Source organism: Paralichthys olivaceus, chromosome 14 (genome assembly GCF_024713975.1).
Source record: "Paralichthys olivaceus isolate ysfri-2021 chromosome 14, ASM2471397v2, whole genome shotgun sequence".
Classification (NCBI taxonomy): Eukaryota; Metazoa; Chordata; class Actinopteri; order Pleuronectiformes; family Paralichthyidae; genus Paralichthys; species Paralichthys olivaceus.
Window position 1 is genome coordinate 24750054 of NC_091106.1, and position 25012 is coordinate 24775065.

General features: G+C 44.0%; 1 protein-coding gene across 3 annotated transcripts; it reads right to left on the minus strand.

Moving 5' to 3' along the window:
• Window positions 1-204: 204 nt before the first annotated feature.
• On the minus strand, window positions 205-13207 carry ppp2r5d (protein phosphatase 2, regulatory subunit B', delta). 3 transcript variants are annotated; one of them, XM_069538732.1, is made up of 17 exons: window positions 12982-13207; window positions 11559-11642; window positions 10532-10703; window positions 9296-9495; window positions 8452-8562; window positions 7899-7991; window positions 7690-7820; window positions 7173-7232; window positions 6885-6993; window positions 6754-6807; window positions 6438-6608; window positions 3456-3583; window positions 3045-3146; window positions 2831-2903; window positions 2632-2679; window positions 2283-2393; window positions 205-2177 (listed from the first exon to the last, which is right to left on the minus strand). In XM_069538732.1, the coding sequence occupies exons 1-17, from the start codon at window positions 13006-13008 to the stop codon at window positions 2049-2051; spliced, it is 1803 nt and encodes a 600-aa protein (XP_069394833.1). In that variant the 5' UTR covers window positions 13009-13207; the 3' UTR covers window positions 205-2048. The 3 variants fall into 3 exon arrangements, with proteins under 3 accessions (XP_069394833.1, XP_069394832.1, XP_069394834.1); XM_069538731.1 differs by having other exon boundaries at window positions 6703-6807; XM_069538733.1 differs by lacking the exon at window positions 11559-11642 and having other exon boundaries at window positions 6703-6807; window positions 12982-13136.
• Between the last annotated feature and the right edge of the window lie 11805 nt (window positions 13208-25012).

The window sequence follows — 25012 nt, forward strand, 5'->3', positions numbered from 1 at the left end:
TAGTGTGTATGTGTGTGTACATGAGTGTGTTTGTGCATAGTGTGTATATGAGTGTGCTTGTGCATAGTGTATGTGTGTATATGAGTGTGCGTGTGCATAGTGTGTATGTGTGTGTATATGAGTGTGCATAGTGTGTATGTGTGTGTATATGAGTGTGCGTGTGCATAGTGTGTATGTGCATAGTGTGTTTGTCTGTAAATTAAACTCTGTCAAACACTTATTTTATTTTCTTCTGTACATGAACATTTGTACAAAATCACACTTGTGATGTTCGGACTCTTAAAAGGTCAAAATAAACTGAACCCTGGAATAAAAACTGAGCTCACACATTCATCATGTGTCCAGCAGGGGGCAGATCTGCCATGACCAGTGGGGAGCAGTAGAGCACAAGTCAGGTCAGGAGGGAAGCTGAGACGTCCTGATCTGCCCCCTGGTGGAGAGAGCTCAACATGTCCAAGTCTTAGTCCAGGGCTGTGGCGGCCATTTTATCCAGAGGTGAATGAGAACAATAGAGGCGGGGCTATCCCACCGCAGGAATCATAACTGGTTTGACTGACAGCTGATCGATAAACGACAAACCAGAAAAAAAGCAGGGTCTGATGAGGGGGCGTGGTCCCAAGTCCATGGAAAAGGATTGATTTGCTGATGTTTGTAAACATCGTGATGCAGCAGAGAATCATGGGAATCTGAGTCTGATCACACCTTCGCTGCAAACTGTTCAACCTCAGCATTTTATTTTGGCCGGTTGAAATCCCAGAAGTCCTTTGTGAAGATTTAAAGACGTAAATGATGAATTATTTTTGGCTTTAGCAGCCGTGATGTCACAAGTGTGTGGGAGGAGTTAAACCATGCAATTCTACCTCCACATGGCTGCGCCCTCTAGAAGAGCCTCCAAATAAAGACTGACAGCAGTGAGAAAAAAACCTGAGCCATGAACTGAGAGTCCAAGTCAGAGGTCACAAATGAAAATAGATCACCTGCATTCAGCCTGAGCTGCTTCCTCCTCGCAGACCGGACTGTCCCTTTTCCTTCTGTTTCGATGCGTTTAAGGTCCAGAGGCCACGTCCCATTTTACTCATCTATAAATAGCCTTCTGTCCTCAGAGCCTCAACAATTCATTTCTTGTGTCTGACCTTTGACCTGACAAGTAACGGCTACATCTCTACAGTGTTAACAGAGGAAAACAAAAAACGTTCATCATTGGTCTAAAGTGGATGACAAGACATGTCGACAAAATAAAAGCAACAAATCAGGGAAAGAAAAATTTAGTCATGTTGGAATCAAACTTCTATTCTTCCAGGATTTACTGGAAGTTAATTGGACGTCTACATTCACTGTGTCTCCTCGTCAGTCCGTTGAAGTGAGAGTCGTCTTCTGACTCCACCTTCACTGGACCTGTCTATGTCTAGGTTCAGGGAACTGTTGGCAGTGCGTTCATGGACCTACTAGTGGTGTGTTCAGGGACCTGTTAGCTAAGTGTTCAGGGACCTGTATGTTAGGGGTTCTGGACCTGTTGGCGGTGCGTTCATGGACCTACTAGTGGTGTGTTCAGGGACCTGTTAGCTAAGCATTCAGGGACCTGTATGTTAGGGGTTCTGGACCTGTTGGTGGTGCGTTCAGGGACCTGTGGTTAAGGAACCTGTTGGCGTTGCATTCAGGGACCTGTCTGTGAGGGGTTCAGAGACCTGTTCGCGGTGCATTCAGGGAACTGTCTATGAGGCGTTCAGGGAGCTGTTGGTGGTGCGTTCAGTTCAGGGAACTCTTGGCGGCGTGTGCAGTTCAGGGACCTGTCTGTGAGGCGTTCAGGGAGCTGTTGATGGTGCGTTCAGGGACCTGTGGTTCAGGTGGTGTTTACACAGCGACAGGCGAAGTGATGATGAGGACAGGGTTTTAACAGTGTCCTTCCTGTTGTCAGCTGCAATGGGGCAGAGGTGAGAGGCTTTTTCTTTTCTTTTTGTTAAGAACGCAACGTCAGCTCTGCCCTCATGACCCCGGAACAGCGTCTCTGTGACAACGTTAACTTCGTCCCCTAAGAAACGGATTGGAGGTCAGAGAGCCTCCTGATTGGCTGTCAGATACTCCTCCGCTCTCTTATGAGCCTCCAGAGCTTTGATGGTGAAGACGTCCTGAGGAAGTTCAGACTTTCTCCTCATCAGAGCCTGGTCCTTCTTCACACCCTGAGACACACACAGGCTGTTACACCACTACACAACACACAAGCTGTCAGAGGATGACAACAACAATGTAACTGTGTGTGTTATTGTGTCTCACTGTGTGTGTACCTGTGAGGCCTCACTCTCCACAGTCTTCTTCAGTAGCTGAATGTCTTCAACTGTCGGAGTTTCTGTTTCCATCGAGTACACAGCTACAGTACTTTCACTGTAAAACATATACTGTGCGCGCACACACACACACACACACACACACGGAAACAGAGTGTAAAACCTAAACATCCAGATAAAAAACTGATCAGATGATTTTAGATATAAAAATATGAATCTTTCTTTTATAAATTATAAATATGATGTCATCAGGATAGATTCACACTAATCACACATCGATCATCAATAACTAATCAATGAATTCCCTAATTAAATAACTCATCAATTAAAAACCTGAAAGACTTCTCACCTCATCCTGTGGGTGGAGTCCAGGACGGAGAGGGTGGAGCTTGTTGGTCTAAAGGTTAAAAAGAACTGTCATTTAGGAGACAGATGAGGGGACAGTGATGAGACAGTGAAGAGACAGTGAGGGGATAGGTTAGGGCACAGGAGAGGGGACAGTGAGGAGACAGATCAAGGGACAGGTGAGGAGACAGGTGAATATGTACCTGTGGGTTCTGTTGGGCCAGCTCTTCGATCTTGTGCCAGATCTCCTCTCTCTCCTTCACTCTGTATTTCTCTCTAAAGGAAACAACAGTGCAAAAATGATCGGTCAAGAAGACATTTGACATTCAAGGGTGACATCACTGAATGACACCATACCTGCTGCAATTCATCAATTACCAATAATCAATACAACAATAATTAAAATCTGTGTTTTACTTCTGTTTCTCAGCCTTGTACTGTTGGGTACAGTCGTCAAACAGTTTCTGGTTCATTTCCATGAAGAGTTTCAGAGCGTTGTAGATCAGACCATGGATCGTCCTGAGGAAGAGGAGGAGGAAGAGTACTTCACGAAGTAGCTTCAGTTCTTTGTTTTATTTCCTGACTAATAACAAATAATTAAATTTTTACAGAAACATTTCTACTGTTTTTTATCTTCATGTTTTCATTCAGTACAGAGTCACAACATGGAAAACAGCTAGCCTAGCTTAGCAAAAGGAGTGAACAGTAACTAAACTGTGTTTCAGTTTGAGCCCGAGCAGCAGTAAACAAATCTGTATGTGGAGTAGTGATCCTGTATTGTTTAGTATCAGTTTCCACTCAAAGTGTGTGTGTGTGTGTATTTGTTACTTGTTCCAGTGGCTCTTGGAGTTCTTGTAGAGAGCAGGAAACATGATGGGGAGGATCATGGCGGCGTTGTCACTGATCAGACTCATGATGTACTCGTTATTCCAGTAATACAAAGCTCGCTCTGCCACCTGTAGAGATGACATGATCATTATCATCTTCGGTCATCCTCTTCATCATCACCCTCACCCTCATCATCATCATTATCATCACCACCATCATCATCATCACCACCATCATCCTCTTCATCATCACCCTCATCATCACCACCATCATCATCACCACCATCATCCTCTTCATCATCATCTTCCATCACCACCATCATCATCATCATCACCACCATCATCACCCTCATCATCACCACCATCATCATCACCATCAACATCACCATCATCCTCTTCATCATCACCACCATCACCTTCCATCATCATCATCATCACCATCATCATCATTACCATCACCATCATCACCACCATCATCATCCTCTTCATCATCACCACCATCATCATCACCACCATCATCACCACCATCACCATCATCACCACCATCATCACCACCATCACCATCATTACCATCATCATCATCATTAGCATCACCATCACCACCATCATCATCATCATTAACATCATCATCACCACCATCACCACCATCATCATCATCATTACCATCAGCATCATCATCATCACCATCATCATCATTACCATCATCATCATCATTAGCATCACCATCATCATCATCATCACCATCATCATCATCATCATCATCATCATCACCACCATCATCATCATCATCATCACCATCTTCACCATCATCACCATCACCACCATCACCATCATCACCATCATCACCATCATCATCATCATCATCATCATTACCATCACCATCATCACCATCATCACCACCATCATCATCATCATCACCACCATCATCATCATCATTAACATCATCATCACCACCATCACCACCATCATCATCATCATTAGCATCACCATCATCATCATCATCACCATCATCACCACCATCATCATCATCATCATCATCACCATCTTCACCATCATCATCATCACCACCATAACCATCATCACCATCACCACCATCATCATCATCATTACCATCACCATCATCATCATCACCACCATCATCATCATCACCACCATCACCACCATCATCATCATCATTACCATCACCATCATCACCACCATCATCATCATTACCATCATCATCATCATTAGCATCACCACCATCATCATCATCATCACCATCATCACCACCATCATCATCACCACCATCATCATCATCATCATCATCACCATCTTCACCATCATCACCATCATCATCATCATCACCACCATAACCATCATCACCATCACCACCATCATCATCATCATTACCATCACCATCATCATCATCACCACCATCATCATCATCATTACCATCACCATCATCACCACCATCATCATCATTACCATCATCATCATCATTAGCATCACCATCATCATCATCATCATTACCATCATCACCACCATCATCACCACCATCATCATCATCATCATTACCATCATCACCACCATCATCATCATCATCACCATCTTCACCATCATCATCATCATCACCACCATCATCACCATCATCACCACCATCACCATCATCATCACCATCATCATTACCATCATCATCATCATTACCATCACCATCATCATCATCATCATTACCATCATCATCATCATCATCATCACCATCTTCACCATCATCACCACCATCATCATCATCATCATCACCATCACCATCATCATCACCATCTTCACCATCATCACCACCATCACCATCATCATCATCATCATCATAACCATCATCACCATCATCATCATCATCATTACCATCATCATCATCATCATCATCACCATCTTCACCATCATCACCACCATCATCATCATCATCATCACCATCACCATCATCATCATCATTACCATCACCATCATCACCACCATCATCATCATTACCATCATCATCATCATTAGCATCACCATCATCATCATCATCATTACCATCATCATCACCATCATCACCACCATCATCATCATCATCATCATCACCACCATCACCATCACCATCATCATCATCATCATCATCACCATCATCATCATCATAACCATCATCACCATCATCACCATCATCATCATCATCATTACCATCATCATCATCATCATCATCACCATCTTCACCATCATCACCACCATCATCATCATCATCATCACCATCACCATCATCATCACCATCTTCACCATCATCATCATCATCATTAGCATCACCATCATCATCACCATCTTCACCATCATCACCACCATCACCATCATCATCATCATCATCACCATCATCATCACCATCATCATCATCATCATCATCATCACCACCATCACCATCATCACCATCATCACCATCATCATCATCATCATCACCATCATCATCATCATCATCACCACCATCACCATCATCACCATCATCACCATCATCATCATCATCATCACCATCATCATCACCATCATCATCATCATCATCATCATCACCACCATCACCATCATCACCATCATCACCATCATCATCATCATCATCATCATCACCATCATCATCATCATCATCATAACCATCAGGGGAGGACAGACAGGACCAGAACCTTTGTTGAATGATGACCTGTGGCTCAGGGGATAAAGCAAGTCGTCCTCTGCTTCAATCGCAGTCTTCCCCTTCCACGTACCTAAGTGTGCTTGGGCAAGATACTGAACCCCAAATTGCCCCTGACGTCTTTGCCGATCTCACAGAGAAAGTGCTGCACTTACGGTAGATCCACTGTATGAATGTGTGTCTGAATGGGCGAACGGTAAAAACTGTGCTGTAAAGAGCTTTGAGTGTCATCAAGACTAAATAATAAAACACAACTGTACCATCTACTGTCAAATAACTACAGAAGTTCAGTTCAGGTGTTGGTACCTGGAAGTGTGGGCTGGACACACACTTGGCGAGCTGTCTGAAGAGCGGCTCCTGGACTTTGACAAACTCTGATGGCTCAATGACATCCAGGATCTCCTCCAGTTCGTTCAGGAACATCACCTCCTTTGGACTGTGAGTCTTTGGCCAGAACTTCAGCAGACCCATGATCACCTGTAAGGTGTGAATATAATGTGCTTTTACAGGTTACACACAACATACAGGTGCCCACCCTCTACATTAGTTTAAAAACAACACGGCCCATCACCAGCAGCAGTTCTGACGGTGTTGTCATGGAAACAGAGGAGACTCGACTCACTGGTTCGGTCAGGCTACTGTCCTTCTCCAGGAACTGGACCACACAGTACGCCAGCTGAGGAGAGACACACACATGGTTAGTTCAGTCCTGATGACATCAATGATGATGTCACAGACAATGTGAGGACTGACCTGAGGGTGGTAGACGCTCAGAGACTTGACTTTGTGAAGGGGCAACAAAACTCGAATCAGAAACATCTTGTGTTCTTCTTTCAACGGTAGAGCAAAGCCATTGATAATACTGAGAGAGAGAGAGAGAGACAAAGGAAGAGAGAGAAAGAGAAGAAGACAGAGACAGAAAGAGAGAGAGAGGGACAATCACAGAGAGAGTGACAGAAAGACAGAAGGATAATTAAACTTATGACATGGATACAGTTGTTTGTGTATGTGTGTGCATATGCGTGTGTGTATGTGTGTTACCTGCCCAGTATCTCCAGCAGCTCAGCAATTCCGTTGTGATGTTCCGTCTCATAAATAAATCTGTAAAACATCAGAACCACATTCATGTTTGTATTAGGGCTGCACAATATTAGGAAAACGTGTGATATGCAATAACATTGTTTGATTTCGTGATATGAGTTATGATAAATAAACATTCCCTGGCTATGGACGCAGCGACTACAGATAGCTCCACAGCGGTCTCTCCACTGTGAGCGCAATGCTTGATGGGATATGTTGCTTGGTTAGTGACCATTGGTTGCACACGACTTTTCAAGATGCATCGTGGGAAACAATGAGTCCACTATAAAGGGTATAAATAAATAAATTCACCAAACATTCAGAACTACAAAAAGGCGAATTCACTATATAATCAGTGTATGGTCAGTGATTTTAAACAAAGTTCAAGAGCCAAGATTGCTTAATTTTACTGGTGTGATCTGTCACCATGGAGTGTGTATGTGATGTCAGCGGCTTTTATCTCAGTGCACGTTCTAACCTGTAGAAGATGTTGTTGATCTGACGGCGGATGTAGGCACGGAGGCCGAGGAACTTGCCGTAGATGCGGTGGAGGATGGTCTTCAGGAAGTCTCTCTCTCTGGGGTCCTCACTGTCAAACAGCTCCAGAAGCTTCAATATGTCAACAAACCCAAAGTCAAAGTCTCATAGCTCATCGTGTCAAACGTCAACACATTGATCTGTTCTTACCGACAAAACAAACTTCTGGTCGATGTATTTTTTGGCGATGTTTGGCTGAAAATCTGGAGACTCCAGAAAACGAAGGAAGAACTCGTACACGAGCTGTGGAGACAAACACACGGTATATAAAAATAACCATATATAGTGGCCTATAAAGATGATCAGTGACTGTATACAAAGATTATTTTACATTACATATCATTTAGCTGACATTTTTATCCAAAGTCACTTACAATAAGTGATACAGTCGTGATTTTGTCGAGTGGTTAGCTCGCAGTGAGGGAGCAGCAAGCCGATTGGCCGATGCAGTGTGGAGTGGATGGGCTGGGGTGTAAGGTGTAAAGACGATCAGTGACTGAATACAAAGACCCTCAGCGACTATCTTTAAAGACCTTCAGTAACTGTACATAAATATCATCAGTGACAACGTATCTTAGGACATTCACTTAAACCCTAAAACCAAGTCTTAACCCTCAAACAGCCCATTTAAAAAGTGAGGACCGGCCAAAATGTCCTCACTCCTTCGGGTCTATGCTTAGAATGGTGCAGGAACAGCACACACCTGCAGGTGGGGCCAGGCAGCCTCCAGCGTGGGTTCGTCCTCCTCAGGATCAAACTCTGCTCCGGTCGGGTTTGATGACGGAGGAAGAGTCCGGAACAAGTTCACTGAAAACTGAATACACACAACTGTCATGACCACACTCAGCTGCAACGTAACTTAAACACTACGACAATGTTAACGTTACAGCACCTTCCAAAATCAAGTTACGAGCAGCTCTGACTGAGATGATGATAATGATTATTTCAGAAATTAAAACCACAAAAATTAAACAACGAAATAACAAACAACTAGAATTACCGCACTGTGGTTATATGCCTCCACCAACAAGTGCAGTTTCTGTGTTCATATTTAAACATACTTTTTGTTTTCCAGATTCATATTAGGTCACGGTGAACTTTAACTTTGACCAGTGAAATGTAATAAATTCATCTTCCAAGTGACAACTGATCAAAAGACGTAAATGTTATATTTGAGGTCACTGAACCTTGACCTTTGACCACTGAAGTCCAATCAGTTAATCAGTGAGTCCAAGTGAACGTGTGCAGAATTAATAAGTATAAATAAGTGTGTTATTTATACTTATTAGAACCTGTGGTAGCTTCAGTTGTCATAGAAAGTTAGAAGGTTTAGTTGGTCCAGTCTGGACATAATCATTCACAGGATCAATCGGGTTCGTCATTTGAAAAGTTTGTTACAATCAATAACTGATATTGATATAAGATCCTGTTGCTGATTCAGGGTTGTATTTGTTCAAATTATCTTTATTAAACTTCATAGATCTGATAAACATGACGCTCACGTAAGGTTACAACATGCTTTTGTATGAGTGTGTGTAGTCTGTCACCATGACGACGGCCTCAGGGTAGATGCAATCGGTCACCACGTCACTGTTGTGTGTGATATACTCGACCATCTCGTTGAGCCCCGCCCTCTTCACCTCTTTGTATTTGAGGTCGCTGAGCGGGTCACTGACAAAGTCGAACAGGACACAGCACTGACGCAGCTTCTGCACGAACAGCTCCTCACACTCCACCGGGGGTGCATCTGTGTGTGTGTGTGTGGGGGGGGGAATGGTCACATGACACTGGTTATGAACTCCTTAAGTTGATAGTTCCTCTAGATATGAGCTTTATCCAGAATAAAAGAAACAGTTACAGCTGCTAAATGCAGGAAAAACCTCTGGTAAAACATCCCTGATTGTGGGAATGTGTTTTTATAGTAAAAGTGTTCTATCATTAAAGAGTAGATCAGAATATGATTTCATTTGTGCTTCCATCACATGAATGTGTAATTTACATGTTCTCTCACCGTGTGTCTGTGAGTCTTTCAGGTGAAACCCTCCTCTCTGCTCACTGTATACATAGCATCGTGTCTTCAGCCAGATAACGTGCGATGGCCTCTTTTTTTAATTATACCCCTTTGATGTTTTCTCATAATAAGTAACACTTGCTAAACTTCCTGTTGCTGACGCTAGATTTATGGAACTCTCCTTATAGATCTTTGTGGTTGTGTTGTAGGTGGTGATGGAGATTAGTCGGGTTTCCTGTGGTTGTTTCCACAAGTGTTCAGCATGACTTGCAAAGTGCCTGTGTTTGTAACACATCATCTCTCTTCTATCCAAAATATATATATATATATTACTGTTATTTAAGTGTTTAACTGTCATCGCCCACATTTTCCTTTTCATCTCTTTCCCTCCATCACAATCTAAATGTGCTAAAACCACCTCAGCCACTAGCACCAGCCATGGGGGCAGGCATCTAGGACAGTCGGGCTCCATCTGATTGGCCAGACATGCAGAGTGTGAATGCATGGTACATGAAACACCATTAATCGCCATTCAAGCTGTCTTTTGCAATGCGTATATCGCACGTGTTGATATCGCGAGGACGGTAGATATATTGTGCAGCCCTAATCCTGAGTATGTAGAACTCACTTCATAATACAGGCACCAGGTCAACATCAAGCTAACATCGAGTTAATGTTAGGCTAACATCAGGCCAACGTCAGGCGAATGTTAAGCTAACATCTAGTTAACATCAGGCTAACATCAAGTTAGTGTCTGGTTAACATGGCTAACCTTTGAGTGCAGGGAGCTTCTGTAGCTCTCGGTTCTTGGTGAGGCTGAAGCGTGACGAGCTCTGACGACGTTCCCTCTTCACAAGCTGAGCTCCTCCTGAATATTTGATCTTGTTGAGCTGCGTGGGAGGAGGCGTGCTGTTACTGGGACGTTTACTGCTGCTCTGCTGCACCTGAACACACACACACACACACACACACACACACACACACACACACACACACACACACACACACACACACAGGTGTGTTAAACCTGGCCTCAGTGATGCATAGTGGAAATTGTGGAAACCAAGACAATAGGAAAAGAACCATAGAAACCTGAAAGTCACATATGAAGATCTGTCTCTAGAACAGAAGTGTTATAGATGTCACGAGTAACAGAGCACATGGTCACATGAAGGTTTACAACATGTTACCAAACACCGGCGGTCACAATGAAAGATCTGATTGGTCAGTGGGCAGAGCTTTTTCGACACTATGTTATCTGGTTAAGTATCGGTTACAGTGGCTATTTTCACAGGTCGGAAGTGAACCATCGTATCCAGGTTTGAACCTGACTTTTGATTAGCTCGACAACAACAAACACTACTTCTTGGAACATCAGTCATGACCTTACAGGTCAGGTGTTTACTGATGTAAACAAACATAAGTAAACACTGTGACTGACAGGTGGATAATGTGTCAGAAACCAACCAATGAGCACTCAGGAAGGACCCGCCCTCCACCTTCATTCTTAAATCAGAGACAGGAAGTTATAGCTGCTAAGGTCATGGTGAGGATGTTGTGACATCATTTTTTCATACAATATTATGTTGTCATTATGATGACATCATCATTTCTCAGAGACGCTAGATCTTATACATTTAGAGACAAACATTGTCAGAGATTTTTCAGTTTCATTCATGTATTGTCTGTGTGTGTGTGATCAGCAGCTCTGTCTCACTCTACCGTGCAGATGTTTCTGTGTGACAGCTCTGAACAGGTGACACTGACCATGCGTGTAGTGTGTTAAACTTGTCGCTCACCTCATCTGCGTTGTCTGAGGCACCATCTTTCCCGCCACTCGTGTTGCTGTTGCTCTTCGTGTTTTTGGCAGATTTGTTTGCTTCCTAATTGAATCAAACATAAAACTTCACGTTTCAAATTTGACGATTCTGTACTGATGATGTGTGTGTGTGTGTTAAACGAGCCCCTGAAGAGTCAATGAAATCCACCTGAACACATCACGAATTCAGTGGTAGAGGACATGATGAAAGATTATTCATTATGATTTAACAATGATTTAATGATGATGATTTATTGATGAATGTGTGTTAATCATGATGATGACGATTATTAATCTGCTCAATTATTAAATATCTGCATAGATCTGTTCATCACAATCCGAATCCTCAAACTTTCTGATGAAGATCGTTTTTTGTTGACCGGCTCATGAACCTAATTCAGGACAGACTGACTGGTAGACATGGTTTAGGACTGACAGGTGGACATGGTTCAGGACTGACTGACTGACTGACAGGTGGACATGGTTCAGGACTGACTGACTGACTGGTGGACATGGTTCAGGACGGACTGACTGACTGACTGGTGGACATGGTTCAGGACGGACGGACTGACTGACTGACTGGTGGACATGGTTCAGGACGGACTGACTGACTGACTGGTGGACATGGTTCAGGACTGACTGACTGACTGGTGGACATGGTTCAGGACTGACTGACTGACTGAGGGACATGGTTCAGGACTGACTGACTGGTGGACATGGTTCAGGACGGACTGACTGACTGACTGGTGGACATGGTTCAGGACTGACTGACTGACTGGTGGACATGGTTCAGGACTGACTGACTGACTGGTGGACATGGTTCAGGACGGACTGACTGACTGACTGAGGGACATGGTTCAGGACTGACTGACTGGTGGACATGGTTCAGGACGGACGGACTGACTGACTGAGGGACATGGTTCAGGACTGACTGACTGACTGACTGGTGGACATGGTTCAGGACGGACTGACTGACTGACTGAGGGACATGGTTCAGGACTGAATGACTGACTGAGGGACATGGTTCAGGACTGACTGACTGGTGGACATGGTTCAGGACTGACTGAGGGACAGACAGGGTTCTGGAGCTAACAACTAAAGGCTAACAGCCTAACAGCCTTTCTTCTGTCCCTTAAATAATTGAGGGTTGAAGGGAGCGGGCAGCAACTCGTCCCCGGAGCTCCAGCTGCAGCAGCCTGGGTGATCGTCAGCTAGTCCCCGGTCAGACACAGTCACACACTCTTCATCAGGCTTACAACTCTGCAGCTAACGGTTAGCATACCTGTGCTAGCGGGGCCTTAGCATGTTAGCTCTGCGCTGCTAGGTAAAACATACCGACTCAAGTCTTGAACGGTCCCCGGTTATCTCTGCGGTTACAGCGGGTAACGTCACCACAGACTCACCTTGTCCTTCTTGGTTTTGTTCGGCATCTTGACTCAGCGGCAGGGTGTGTTTTCCCGGAGGCTCCGTGATGCTCTTCCCGGGAATCAGACACTGTCAGTCGGTCTGTGTCTGCCCCCTTCGTCAGTCCCGGACCCAAGTCATCTGATTGGCTGCCGAGGTGAGGATCTGCCTCGCGACCATAACGACGCATGCAGGAATTATTGTGATTGGGTTAGATGAGGGGGGGGGGGTTCATTCTTCCCCAGCAACAAACACCTGGAGGCTGAGAGTTGTGTGAGTGTGAGAGTGAGAGTAAGAGTGAGTGTGAGTGTGAAGGTGAGAGTGAGAGTGAGTGTGAGAGTGAGTTTGAGAGTAAGAGTGAGTGTGAGAGTGAGTGTGAGAGTGAGAGTGAGTGTGAGAGTGAGAGTGAGTGTGAGAGTGAGAGTGAGTGTGAGTGTGAGAGTGAGAGTGAGAGTAAGAGTGAGTGTGAGAGTGAGAGTGAGAGTGAGTGTGAGAGTGAGAGTGAGAGTGAGTGTGAGAGTAAGAGTGAGTGTGAGAGTGAGAGTGAGTGTGAGAGTGAGTGTGAGAGTGAGAGTGAGTGTGAGTGTGAGAGTGAGAGTGAAAGTAAGAGTGAGTGTGAGAGTAAGAGTGAGTGTGAGAGTGAGAGTGAGTGTGAGTGTGAGTGTGAGAGTGAGTGTGAGTGTGAGAGTGAGAGTGAGTGTGAGAGTGAGAGTGAGTGTGAGTGTGAGAGTGAGAGTGAGTGTGAGAGTGAGAGTGAGAGTGAGTGTGAGAGTAAGTGTGAGTGTGAGAGTAAGAGTGAGTGTGAGAGTGAGAGTGAGTGTGAGAGTGAGTGTGAGAGTGAGAGTGAGTGTGAGTGTGAGTGTGAGAGTGAGAGTGAGTGTGAGAGTGAGAGTGAAAGTAAGAGTGAGTGTGAGAGTAAGAGTGAGTGTGAGAGTGAGAGTGAGAGTAAGAGTGAGTGTGAGAGTGAGAGTGAGTGTGAGAGTGAGAGTGAGTGTGAGAGTGAGAGTGAGTGTGAGTGTGAGAGTGAGAGTGAGAGTGAAAGTGAGAGTGAGTGTGAGTGTGAGAGTGAGAGTGAGAGTGAGTGTGAGAGTGAGAGTGAAAGTAAGAGTGAGTGTGAGAGTAAGAGTGAGTGTGAGAGTGAGAGTAAGAGTGAGTGTGAGAGTGAGAGTAAGAGTGAGTGTGAGTGTGAGAGTGAGAGTGAGTGTGAGAGTGAGGGTAAGAGTGAGTGTGAGAGTGAGAGTGAGTGTGAGAGTGAGAGTGAGTGTGAGTGTGAGTGTGAGAGTAAGAGTGAGTGTGAGTGTGAGAGTGAGTGTGAGTGTGAGAGTAAGAGTGAGAGTGAGAGTCAGAGTAAGAGTGAGTGTGAGAGTAAGTGTGAGTGTGAGAGTGAGTGTGAGAGTGAAAGTAAGAGTGAGTGTGAGTGTGAGAGTAAGAGTGAGTGTGAGAGTAAGAGTGAGTGTGAGTGTGAGAGTAAGTGTGAGTGTGAGAGTGAGTGTGAGAGTGAGAGTAAGAGTGAAAGTGAGTGTGAAAGTGAGTGAGTGTGAGAGTGAGTGTGAGTGTGAATGTGAGAGTGAGTGTGAGAGTGAAAGTGAAAGTAAGAGTGAGTGTGAGTGTGAGAGTGAGAGTGAGTGTGAGAGTGAGAGTGAAAGTAAGAGTGAGTGTGAGAGTGAATGTGAGAGTGAGAGTGAGTGTGAGAGTGAAAGTGAGAGTGAAAGTTATTGTGAGAGTGAGAGTGAGTGTGAGAGTGAGAGTGAGTGTGAGTGTGAGAGTGAGAGTGAGTGTGAGAGTGAGAGTGAAAGTAAGAGTGAGTGTGAGAGTAAGAGTGAGTGTGAGAGTGAGAGTGAGTGTGAGTGTGAGTGTGAGAGTGAGTGTGAGTGTGAGAGTGAGAGTGAGTGTGAGAGTGAGAGTGAGTGTGAGTGTGAGAGTGAGAGTGAGTGTGAGAGTGAGAGTGAGAGTGAGTGTGAGAGTAAGTGTGAGTGTGAGAGTAAGAGTGAGTGTGAGAGTGAGAGTGAGTGTGAGAGTGAGTGTGAGAGTGAGAGTGAGTGTGAGTGTGAGTGTGAGAGTGAGAGTGAGTGTGAGAGTGAGAGTGAAAGTAAGAGTGAGTGTGAGAGTAAGAGTGAGTGTGAGAGTGAGAGTGAGAGTAAGAGTGAGTGTGAGAGTGAGAGTGAGTGTGAGAGTGAGAGTGAGTGTGAGAGTGAGTGTGAGTGTGAGAGTGAGAGTGAGAGTGAAAGTGAGAGTGAGTGTGAGTGTGAGAGTGAGAGTGAGAGTGAGTGTGAGAGTGAGAGTGAAAGTAAGAGTGAGTGTGAGAGTAAGAGTGAGTGTGAGAGTGAGAGTAAGAGTGAGTGTGAGAGTGAGAGTAAGAGTGAGTGTGAGTGTGAGAGTGAGAGTGAGTGTGAGAGTGAGGGTAAGAGTGAGTGTGAGAGTGAGAGTGAGTGTGAGAGTGAGAGTGAGTGTGAGTGTGAGTGTGAGAGTAAGAGTGAGTGTGAGTGTGAGAGTGAGTGTGAGTGTGAGAGTAAGAGTGAGAGTGAGAGTCAGAGTAAGAGTGAGTGTGAGAGTAAGTGTGAGTGTGAGAGTGAGTGTGAGAGTGAAAGTAAGAGTGAGTGTGAGTGTGAGAGTAAGAGTGAGTGTGAGAGTAAGAGTGAGTGTGAGTGTGAGAGTAAGTGTGAGTGTGAGAGTGAGTGTGAGAGTGAGAGTAAGAGTGAAAGTGAGTGTGAAAGTGAGTGAGTGTGAGAGTGAGTGTGAGTGTGAATGTGAGAGTGAGTGTGAGAGTGAAAGTGAAAGTAAGAGTGAGTGTGAGTGTGAGAGTGAGAGTGAGTGTGAGAGTGAGAGTGAAAGTAAGAGTGAGTGTGAGAGTGAATGTGAGAGTGAGAGTGAGTGTGAGAGTGAAAGTGAGAGTGAAAGTTATTGTGAGAGTGAGTGTGAGTGTGAGAGTGAGTGTGAGAGTGAGTGTGAGGGTGAAAGTGAGTGTGAGAGTGAGTGTGAAAGTGAATGTGAGTGTGAGAGTGAATGTGAGTGTGAGTGTGAGAGTAAGTGTGAGAGTGAAAGTGAGTGTGAGTGTGAGTGTGAGAGTGAGTTTGAGGGTGAAAGTGAAAGTGAGAGTGAAAGTGAGTGTGAGAGTGAGTGTGAATGTGAGTGTGAGAATGAATATTAGAGTGAGTGTGAGAGTGAGTGTGAATGTGAGTGTGAATGTGAGTGTGAGAATGAATATTAGAGTGAGTGTGAGAGTGAAAGTGAGTGTGAGAGTGAATGTGAGTGTGAGAGTGAGAGTGAAAGTGAGTGTGAGAGTGAGTGTGAAAGTGAATGTGAGTGTGAGAGTGAAAGTGAAAGTGCGTGTGAGAGTGAAAGTGAGTGTGAGAGTGAATGTGAGTGTGAATGTGAGAGTGAGTGTGAGAGTGAAAGTTAGTGTGAGAGTGAGTGTGAGAGTGAATGTGAGAGTGAGAGTGAGAGTAAGAGTGAGTGTGAGTGTGAGAGTAAGTGTGAGTGTGAGAGTGAGTGTGAGAGTGAGTGTGAGAGTGAGAGTAAGAGTGAGTGTGAGTGTGAGTGTGAGAGTGAGTGTGAGAGTGAAAGTGAGTGTGAAAGTGAGTGAGTGTGAGAGTGAGTGTGAGTGTGAATGTGAGAGTGAGTGTGAGAGTGAAAGTTAGTGTGAGAGTGAGTGTGAGAGTGAATGTGAGAGTGAGAGTGAGTGTGAGAGTGAAAGTGAGAGTGAAAGTTATTGTGAGAGTGAGTGTGAGTGTGAGAGTGAGAGTGAGTGTGAGAGTGAGTGTGAGAGTGAGAGTGAGTGTGAGGGTGAAAGTGAGTGTGAGAGTGAGTGTGAAAGTGAATGTGAGTGTGAGAGTGAATGTGAGTGTGAGAGTAAGAGTGAGTGTGAGAGTAAGTGTGAGTGTGAGAGTGACTGTGAGTGTGAGAGTGAGTGTGAAAGTGAATGTGAGTGTGAGAGTGAATGTGAGTGTGAGTGTGAGAGTAAGTGTGAGAGTGAAAGTGAGTGTGAGTGTGAGAGTGAGTTTGAGGGTGAAAGTGAAAGTGAGAGTGAAAGTGAGTGTGAGAGTGAGTGTGAATGTGAGTGTGAATGTGAGTGTGAGAATGAATATTAGAGTGAGTGTGAGAGTGAGTGTGAATGTGAGTGTGAATGTGAGTGTGAGAATGAATATTAGAGTGAGTGTGAGAGTGAAAGTGAGTGTGAGAGTGAATGTGAGTGTGAGAGTGAGAGTGAAAGTGAGTGTGAGAGTGAGTGTGAAAGTGAATGTGAGTGTGAGAGTGAAAGTGAGTGTGAGAGTTAGAGTGAAAGTGCGTGTGAGAGTGAAAGTGAGTGTGAGAGTGAATGTGAGTGTGAGAGTGAAAGTGAGTGTGAGAGTGAGTGTGAAAGTGAATGTGAGTGTGAGAGTTAGAGTGAAAGTGAGTGTGAGAGTGAGTGTGAGAGTGAAAGTGAGTGTGAAAGTGAGTGAGTGTCAGAGTGAGTGTGAGTGTGAGAGTGAATGTGAGAGTGAATGTGAGAGTGAGAGTGAGTGTGAGAGTGAAAGTGAATGTGAGTGTGAGAGTGAATGTGAGTGTGAGAGTAAGAGTGAGTGTGAGAGTAAGTGTGAGTGTGAGAGTGACTGTGAGTGTGAGAGTGAGAGTGAGTGTGAGAGTAAGAGTGAGTGTGAGAGTGAATGTGAGAGTGAAAGTGAAAGTTATTGTGAGAGTGAGAGTGAGTGTGAGAATGAGTGTGAGAGTGAGTGTGAGAGTGAGTGTGAGGGTGAAAGTGAGTGTGAGAGTGAGTGTGAAAGTGAATGTGAGTGTGAGAGTGAATGTGAGTGTGAGTGTGAGAGTAAGTGTGAGAGTGAAAGTGAGTGTGAGTGTGAGAGTGAGTTTGAGGGTGAAAGTGAAAGTGAGAGTGAAAGTGAGTGTGAAAGTGAATGTGAGAGTGAAAATGAGTGTGAGAGTGAGTGTGAATGTGAGTGTGAGAATGAATATTAGAGTGAGTGTGAGAGTGAGTGTGAATGTGAGTGTGAATGTGAGTGTGAGAATGAATATTAGAGTGAGTGTGAGAGTGAAAGTGAGTGTGAGAGTGAATGTGAGTGTGAGAGTGAGAGTGAAAGTGAGTGTGAGAGTGAGTGTGAAAGTGAATGTGAGTGTGAGAGTGAAAGTGAGTGTGAGAGTTAGAGTGAAAGTGCGTGTGAGAGTGAAAGTGAGTGTGAGAGTGAATGTGAGTGTGAGAGTGAAAGTGAGTGTGAGAGTGAGTGTGAAAGTGAATGTGAGTGTGAGAGTTAGAGTGAAAGTGAGTGTGAGAGTGAGAGTGAAAGTGAGTGTGAAAGTGAGTGAGTGTCAGAGTGAGTGTGAGTGTGAGAGTGAATGTGAGAGTGAATGTGAGAGTGAGAGTGAGAGTGAGTGTGAGAGTGAAAGTGAGTGTGAAAGTGAGTGAGTGTGAGAGTGAGTGTGAGTGTGAATGTGAGAGTGAGTGTGAGAGTGAAAGTTAGTGTGAGAGTGAGTGTGAGAGTGAATGTGAGAGTGAGAGTGAGTGTGAGAGTGAAAGTGAGAGTGAAAGTTATTGTGAGAGTGAGTGTGAGTGTGAGAGTGAGAGTGAGTGTGAGAGTGAGTGTGAGAGTGAGAGTGAGTGTGAGGGTGAAAGTGAGTGTGAGAGTGAGTGTGAAAGTGAATGTGAGTGTGAGAGTGAATGTGAGTGTGAGAGTAAGAGTGAGTGTGAGAGTAAGTGTGAGTGTGAGAGTGACTGTGAGTGTGAGAGTGAGTGTGAGAGTAAGAGTGAGTGTGAGAGTGAATGTGAGAGTGAAAGTGAAAGTGAAAGTTATTGTGAGAGTGAGAGTGAGTGTGAGAATGAGTGTGAGAGTGAGTGTGAGAGTGAGTGTGAGGGTGAAAGTGAGTGTGAGAGTGAGTGTGAAAGTGAATGTGAGTGTGAGAGTGAATGTGAGTGTGAGTGTGAGAGTAAGTGTGAGAGTGAAAGTGAGTGTGAGTGTGAGAGTGAGTTTGAGGGTGAAAGTGAAAGTGAGAGTGAAAGTGAGTGTGAAAGTGAATGTGAGAGTGAAAATGAGTGTGAGAGTGAGTGTGAATGTGAGTGTGAGAATGAATATTAGAGTGAGTGTGAGAGTGAGTGTGAATGTGAGTGTGAGAATGAATATTAGAGTGAGTGTGAGAGTGAAAGTGAGTGTGAGAGTGAATGTGAGTGTGAGAGTGAGAGTGAATGTGAGTGTGAGAGTGAGAGTTAGAGTGAAAGTGAGTGTGAGTGTGAAATTGAGAGTGAGTGTGAACGTGAGAGTAAGTGTGAGAGTGAGTGTGAGAATGAAAGTGGGTGTGAAAGTGAGTGTGAGAGTGAGTGTGATTGTGAGAGTAAGTGTGAGAGTGAGTGTGAGAATGAAAGTGGGTGTGAAAGTGAGTGTGAGTGTGAGAGTGAGTGTGAAAGTGAGTGTGAGTATGAAAGTGAGAGTGAGTGTGAACGTGAGAGTGGGTGTGAAAGTGAGTGTGAAAGTGAGAGTAAGTGTGAGAGTGAGTGTGAGAATGAAAGTGGGTGTGAAAGTGAGTGTGAGTGTGAGAGTGAGTGTGATTGTGAGAGTGAGTGTGAAAGTGAGTGTGAGTATGAAAGTGAGAGTGAGTGTGAGTTTGAGAGTGTGAGTGTGAAAGGTTTCAAAGGTTTCAAAGGTTTTATTTGTCATCTGCACAACAGATACATCTACATGTTGGCAATGAAAATCTTAAATCCCAGGCACCTCAAGCAACTCAACATGCAAGTGTCATAAAATAAGAGTAACTAAAAAACAAATAACTTACACTAGTGCATATGAAACAATAAGTACAAATGTCACCCCGAGAAACCTGAAGCTGCTGACTCTCTCCACCGGAGTTCCATCGATGTCGATCTCTCTGCTTGTTCCTGTAATCCACAATCAGCTCCTTGGTTTTGCTGATGTTGAGATGGAGGTTGTTGTCCTGGCACCAAGATGTCAGGGCTCTGACCTCCTCTCCGTAGGCGTCTCGTCGCCGTCTGTGATCAGGCCGATGACGGTGGTGTCGTCAGCAAACTTGATGATGGTGTTGGAGCTGTATGTGGCCACGCAGTCCTGCGTGAACAGGGAGTAGAGGAGAGGGCTGAGCACGCAACCCTGGGGGGCTCAGGTGTTGAGGGTCCGGCTGGAGGATGTGATGCTCCCCATCCGCACTGCCTGGCGTCTGCTCGTCAGGAAGTTCAGATCCAGTCACAGAGGGCGCTGTTGAGCCCGAGGTCCCTGAGCTTGATGACGAGCTTGGAGGGCTCAATAGTGTTGAATGCTGAACTGTAGTCAATGAACAGCATCCTCAAATACGTGTGCCTCTGGTCCAGGTGGGAGAGGGCAGTGTAGAGGGTGAGGGGGATGGCGTCGGCTGTGGACCTGTTCTCCCTGTAAGCAAACTGCATGGGGTCCAGTGAGTCAGGGAGGGAGGAGGTGATGAACTGTTTGACTAACCGCTCAAAGCACTTCATGATGATGGGGGTGAGTGCAGCTGGGCGGTATTCGTTGAGGCAGATGGTTTTTGTCTTTTTAGGGACTGGAATGATGGTAGACTCTTTGAGACAAGTGGGGACTATAGATTGGAGCAGTGACTTGTTGAAGATGTCTGTGAACACCTCTGCCAGCTGAACTGCACACGGTGGTTTTTTGCTGTTTGCCAGCGACCTAATGAGTAGAAGTTGTTCTCTATCATATTGAATGATAGGGCTCGCTTGGGCGGTTTGCATGCTGCAAAAAAAGTTTAAAATAGACTGAAAAAGTACAACATAATGACACTAGAAATGAGGAGTTGATGAGGAGCTCAAGACACGGCAGCCATCCTCGGCGCCATCACTCTCACTGTGAAAGTGAGTGTGAGAGTGTGAAAGTGAGTGTGAGTGTGAGAATGAGAGTGAGTGTGAAAGTGAGTGTGAAAGTGAGAGTGAGAGTGAGAGTGAAAGTGAGAGTGAGTGTGAAAGTGAGTGAGAGAGTGTGAGAGTGAGTGTGAAAGTGAGTGAGTGTGAAAGTGAGTGTGAAAGTGAGTGAGAGTGAGAGTGAGAGTGAGTGTGAGTGTGAGAGTGAGTGCGAGTGCGAGTGCGAGTGTGAGTGTGAGAGTGAGAGTGAGAGTGATTGTGAGTGAGAGAGTGAGTGTGAGTGGTGTTACATCTCGTGGTGTCTCCTCCAGGCTCTGGAGACTGTGCTGGGAGACACAAACTGTCTTGTAACCACACGTATGGATGTGTCCTCCTGGAGGAGCTGGACTACCTGTGCAACCTGACGGTGCTGCAGGTAGCGCCTCATGCTACCAGTAGTGACGAGGACTAGAGCAGAACGCAGAACTAGAATGAGTCATGAAGGACTAGGAGAGAGCAGCTGATTCACAGCCACTTGTTCTTCTAAATGGACAGATTGTCTCCCAATGAAGTTCTTACCCTGGTAACATCCACCCACCCAACCACCTGCCCCCTTGACCCCATCCCTTTTCACATTCTCCAGTCTATTGCTCCCGACCTTCTTCCTTTTTGTCACCCATCTCATAAACACTTCCCTGTCAACTGGCTGTTTCCATAACTCTGTTAAGGAGGTAAGAGTAAACCCTCTACTGAAGAACCCCCCCCCCCCCAAACCATCTGAGGTAATCAATCACAGACCTGTCTCTTTTCTTCCCTTTCTTTCCTAAATCAACTCTCCTTCGATCTTCACCAGAACAACCTATTTGATCCTCACCAGTCTGGTTTCAAGGCAGGACACTCAACTGAGACTGTCCTCCTTGCGGTCTCTGAGCAACTTCACACTGCTAGAGCAGCCTCTCTCTCCTCTGTCCTCATCCTTCTAGACCTTTCTGCTGCATTTGACACAGTAAACCACCACCTGAAAATTAACCTTGACAAGACCGAACTACTTTTCCTCCGAGGGAAAGTCTCTCCCACCCATGACCTGACTATTACCTTTGACAACTTTGTGGTAACCACTACCCAGACTGCTAGGAACCTGGGTGTGACACTCGACAGGCAACTCTCCCTTACTGCCAACACTGCTGCAACAACCCACTTGTGTAGATACATTCTGCACAACATCAGGAGAATACGTGCCCTTCTCACTCAGAAGGTGGCACAGTTTCTGGTTCAGGCCAGAGGTGGCAAAAGTACCCACATTCTTTACTTAAGTAAAAGTACAGATACTTGTGTACTGCTGATTCAACCTTTACACAATCAAAAGTAAAAAAGTATGGTCTCTGAAATGTACTTAAGTACCAAAGTAAACTGAACTGAACAGAGGTCCTGCATGAGCACAATGTGCTGGCCTTGATTAAGTCCCTGCCCCTTATACACACCACCCGTCGCTACTACTAATAGGATGGTTTAGTGAGGTCCTTGGATCAGCATCACCAGGGTTGGTCACAGCCCTGAACACCAAGAGGACGATCAAACTTGACTTTCTAGAGGAAGTAAAAGTTGTAAAACGTATTCCATAGGGGAAGCTGCGGAAGGGTCAGTATCGGTAGAGCCGCTTGACCTTGGTCGTCCAGGGCAGCCTGACCAACCTCCAGCCGCTTAGGATCTTGCGCTGACCCCCCAACGGCACACATGCCGCCGGGCAATGTAATGTAATGATATCTGAAGTTTAACTTTAGACTGTGAACATTAAACTTCTCATCAATTCTTGAGTAGTGTATGAACACATTTTATTTGCAGCTGCACAGAAACTAAAATAGAAAATAAATGTATTTTGAAACAAATGAATCATAGGATTCTTTTTCTGTGAATCTGGATAAAACTGAGAAAAGGATAACAATGACAAGCAGCTGACATGTCTCCATCATCACCCATGTACTGAGTCTTACCTACAGGAGACACGTCCACTTCGTCCAATCCAGTCCACACGAGCTGTGAACACACACACACAAACATGCTGAGACAAACGCCTTGAAACCGAAACATCAAACTGACAAAAACTATAAAAGGTCATATGACTCAACCAAGAAGCTTTCACTTCAAACTTCATGACATCTGATGGTCTTTATATACAGTCAATGATCATCTTTATATACAGTCACTGAGGGTCTTTATACAGTCAGTGATCATCTTTATACAGTCAGTGATCATCTTTATACAGTCACTGATCAGCTTTATATACAGTCAGTGATCGTCTTTATATACAGTCAGTGATCATCTTTATATACAGTCAGTGATCATCTTTATATAGAGTCACTGATCAGCTTTATATACAGTCACTGATCAGCTCTATATACAGTCAGTGATCGTCTTTATATACAGTCAGTGATCATCTTTATATAGAGTCACTGATCATCTTTATATACATTCAGTGATCGTCTTTATATACAGTCACTGATCATCTTTATATACAGTCAGTGATCATCTTTATATACAGTCAGTGATCGTCTTTATATACAGTCACTGATGGTCTTTATATACAGTCAGTGATCGTCTTTATATACAGTCAGTGATCATCTTTATATAGAGTCACTGATCAGCTTTATATACAGTCACTGATCAGCTCTATATACAGTCAGTGATCGTCTTTATATACAGTCAGTGATCAGCTTTATATACAGTCACTGATCAGCTCTATATACAGTCAGTGATCGTCTTTATATACAGTCAGTGATCATCTTTATATAGAGTCACTGATCATCTTTATATACATTCAGTGATCGTCTTTATATACAGTCACTGATCATCTTTATATACAGTCAGTGATCATCTTTATATACAGTCAGTGATCGTCTTTATATACAGTCACTGATGGTCTTTATATACAGTCAGTGATCGTCTTTATATACAGTCAGTGATCATCTTTATATAGAGTCACTGATCAGCTTTATATACAGTCACTGATCAGCTCTATATACAGTCAGTGATCGTCTTTATATACAGTCAGTGATCAGCTTTATATACAGTCACTGATCAGCTCTATATACAGTCAGTGATCGTCTTTATATACAGTCAGTGATCATCTTTATATAGAGTCACTGATCATCTTTATATACATTCAGTGATCGTCTTTATATACAGTCACTGATCATCTTTATATACAGTCAGTGATCATCTTTATATACAGTCAGTGATCGTCTTTATATACAGTCACTGATGGTCTTTATATACAGTCAGTGATCGTCTTTATATACAGTCAGTGATCATCTTTATATACAGTCACTGAGGGTCTTTATATACAGTCAGTGATGGTCTTTGTATACAGTCAGTGATCATCTTTATATACAGTCACTGATCATCTTTATATGCAGTCACTGATCGTCTTTATATACAGTCAGTGATCGTCTTTATATACAGTCACTGAGGGTCTTTATATACAGTCAGTGATCATCTTTATACAGTCACTGATCATCTTTATATACAGTCAGTGATCGTCTTTATATACAGTCACTAATCAGCTCTATATACAGTCAGTGATCATCTTTATATACAGTCAGTGATGGTCTTTATATACAGTCAGTGATGGTCTTTATATACAGTCAGTGTCTTTATATACAGTCAGTGATCATCTTTATATACAGTCAGTGTCTTTATATACAGTCAGTGATGGTCTTTATATACAGTCAGTGATCATCTTTATATACAGTAAGTGATCGTCTTTATATACAGTCAGTGATCATCTTTATATATAGTCAATGATCATCTTTATATACAGTCAGTGGTGGTCTTTATATACAGTCACTGATCATCTTTATATACAGTCACTGATCATCTTTATATACAGTCACTGATGGTCTTTATATACAGTCACTGATGGTCTTTATATACAGTCAGTGATGGTCTTTATATATAGTCAGTGATCATCTTTATATACAGTCAGTGATCATCTTTATATACAGTCACTGATCATCTTTATATACAGTCAGTGGTGGTCTTTATATACAGTCACTGATCATCTTTATATACAGTCAGTGATGGTCTTTATATATAGTCAGTGATCATCTTTATATACAGTCAGTGATCATCTTTATATATAGTCACTGATACAAAGTCGCTCCGTTTGGAAAGTCCAAATAATCTCTTTCTTAACCACTATTCCTTGATGCTGACAGAATATGTCACCA

Excerpts from the sequence above, each read along its gene's own strand:
- ppp2r5d (XM_069538731.1), bottom strand. The coding sequence starts at position 13,008 with ATGCCGAACAAAACCAAGAAGGACAAG. Across the intron at positions 6,994-7,172 it reads CTGCTGGAGATACTGGGCAG|TATTATCAATGGCTTTGCTC; the intron begins GTAACACACATA and ends TCTCTCTCTCAG. Across the intron at positions 2,904-3,044 it reads TACAAGGCTGAGAAACAGAA|AGAGAAATACAGAGTGAAGG; the intron begins GTAAAACACAGA and ends TGTTTCCTTTAG.